We start from the raw sequence: 2,364 nt of genomic DNA, 5'->3' as shown, positions 1-2,364 counted from the left end.
CACAGGTTGGCAGTAATGAGCAAAACTCTCCCCTCACCCCTCCTCCTTGCCAGCTCCAATAAGGGCAGGAATCGCTTGTGAGTTGTAGCTGAGAGCCGCTCTGCAATAAATGGGTTATACTCACCCTACTGGTGGAAAAAAAATACTTTTTTCTTTTTTACTGGTCAGAAAACATTCAAGAAGGGTCTTTGTCATTAATTAAACTTGTAATTTAATAAAGCATCAAATATGGACAGACTGGAACCTACATGTTTAAAAAACTATCTAATTATGATTGTAGTTCTTTTTTTAGTTAATTTATTTTGAAAATATTGAAAATCTTACATACTCCACCTTTAAAACAAGCGTGGTTATGGTAGTGATGTCATATGGACATGTTTTGTGTAGATGTCAGTTTAGTGTAGATTAGGTGTTGTGTATCAGAGATAAATAGCGACATTGTTTTTAAAATAAAATCAAACTTTATTTCTTGAGCACTTTTCATGCCACTGGCAACACAAAGTGCTTTACAAGATAAAATCAAGTCACAAGAATTAAAACAAACAGTAGATAACAAGACATTTAAAACAATAAAGACACAAGCTCAAATGGGACATTTCTTGTTTGTAAGGGGCGAGACAAATCTAAAATCCAAAGACTGATTTGCAGTTGTGTTCAGGATAGGACTGGCATCATATATATATATTTCATATGGGGGTTATGTCAGTTTGTTGTTGATGGCGAGACATCAAACTTTAAGGCCCCGCCCCTCATACACGTTTTAAGTTATATAAACAATTAGCACAACTTTTAATCCCACATGCCTCCTGGGTGTCCTGAGCAAATTGGTGTCAGTTGGATAAAAGCCCAAGGACGAGTTCTTGAAAATATGTTGCGAGGAAAATGGCCAAAATGACCTCAAAAGTGGAAACTTTTCCAAAATGGCCGATTTCCTGTTGACTTTTTTTCTTTTTAGTGAACAAATTGAGTACAAATCCTTGCAGAGGTACAATGTAGCAATAAAACAAAGTAAAAAATAATAATTATAAAATAATAATTAAATGTTTTTTTGTACATTCAAACACATTTATTATTATCATTATTATATTTTGTCTACCATTGTTGAGACTTACTTTGAGAGGTAAAGTACACAGATCACTTGCTTATAATGGACAATGATGCCGGCATTACCTGAAGAGTTCAATCAGGGGAGTGGTATACCATTAAAGTTAAATATATTAGAAATTCATAAATCAAGAAACTTGTCCTATAATGATGATTTATTGGGGATTGAAATGTACTGGTTTGACATCTTGTAGAAGTCAAGTTTGAAAATGGCTGAAAGTTGTATTAATATAGTCTCTAAATGAAACCAATCCAACCTGATGTAACCCTGATTATGTTACAAGGTTTATTTCTCATAATTTAGAGCCGTCATTAGAGGAAAAGAAGACATTACATTACTGTTTTCACAAATAAACAGTACTCCCCACAACATGTAAACAGGTGCCTTTTGTAAAGCCTGTGGGATGCTAGCTGACAATATTGTATTTTGCCTTCTTTCGATCACTTGCTGATTTCTTCATGCTTGAAGGAAGAAAAATTTTCAGCTGTCAATCAAGGGCTCCTGTTAATAAATAAATAAATAAATAAATAGAGCAGTCAATCTGGGCTAAACAGTCAAACCAACTCTCAACATAGTATACTACAAAAAAAAAGAAAAAAAGATTCACCTAACATGGTTTTTCTTATAGTACATTTTGAAAAGACTTACATTTTGGAGGTCCAGTTCTTTCCAGTGGTGGTGCCGTGTGAGTGACTGTGACCTACTTGCAGCTAAACAGAGTATCAAACATACAGCAAGCAGACATATACCGACTTCTAGCACATGTTGTGCTGCCAAATTTTGCTCCTCCTGAAACATAAAAAAGGCACAGAATGAAAGAATTAGCAAATAGATTACTAAATAAACTAACAATAAAATTAAATCAAATTCAGTTAGACCAGAATTTCTATCGCAGCTGAGGAAGATATATTGTTCAGGTGGGACACACTGTACCGGTGTTAACATCACAGTAAGGTCAGGATCATTCTTGGAGTGAAGACTGTAGCATGTTTGTGATGCTAAAGGCTGCTGATTGCTTGCTTCTACATAGATGGTTGAAATATTTCTCCCTGATGCAGGACATTCTGGTGGAAGTCTTTATTAGACACAGATACACAAGATTCAGTTAAAATGTCATATAAAAAGATAAGAAATATCAATAGATAATTTAAGATGTTGTCTTCCTGGGTTAGTGGATTGTTAATTACTTAAATCAAATAAGCTTTGAAAAGCTAATTTTAAAGTGTGAATGAACTTACAGATCCATGGGCAGGAGGTGT

At 34.4% G+C, this 2,364-nt stretch overlaps 1 protein-coding gene across 3 annotated transcripts in view; it reads right to left on the bottom strand.

Moving 5' to 3' along the window:
* Window positions 1-506: 506 nt before the first annotated feature.
* LOC306764794 (transmembrane protein 248) overlaps window positions 507-2,364 on the bottom strand; it is a 3,396-nt gene continuing 1,538 nt past the window's right edge. For all 3 annotated transcript variants that reach the window (XM_079252038.1, XM_079252039.1, XM_079252040.1), the window contains 4 exons: window positions 2,344-2,364; window positions 2,039-2,180; window positions 1,754-1,894; window positions 507-1,606 (listed from right to left, as the gene is read on the bottom strand). The exon at window positions 2,344-2,364 is cut by the window's right edge and continues 79 nt beyond it. In XM_079252038.1, coding sequence (XP_079108164.1) covers window positions 1,586-1,606; window positions 1,754-1,894; window positions 2,039-2,180; window positions 2,344-2,364 — 325 coding nt within the window. In that variant the 3' untranslated portion in view covers window positions 507-1,585. The remainder of the gene's footprint in view (window positions 1,607-1,753; window positions 1,895-2,038; window positions 2,181-2,343) is intronic.

This window comes from Telmatherina bonti (genome assembly GCF_933228915.1).
Source record: "Telmatherina bonti genome assembly, chromosome: 13".
In the NCBI taxonomy this organism is placed as follows: Eukaryota; Metazoa; Chordata; class Actinopteri; order Atheriniformes; family Telmatherinidae; genus Telmatherina; species Telmatherina bonti.
Note: the sequence above shows the minus strand (reverse complement) of the source record. Positions and strands in the feature narration are given on the sequence as shown.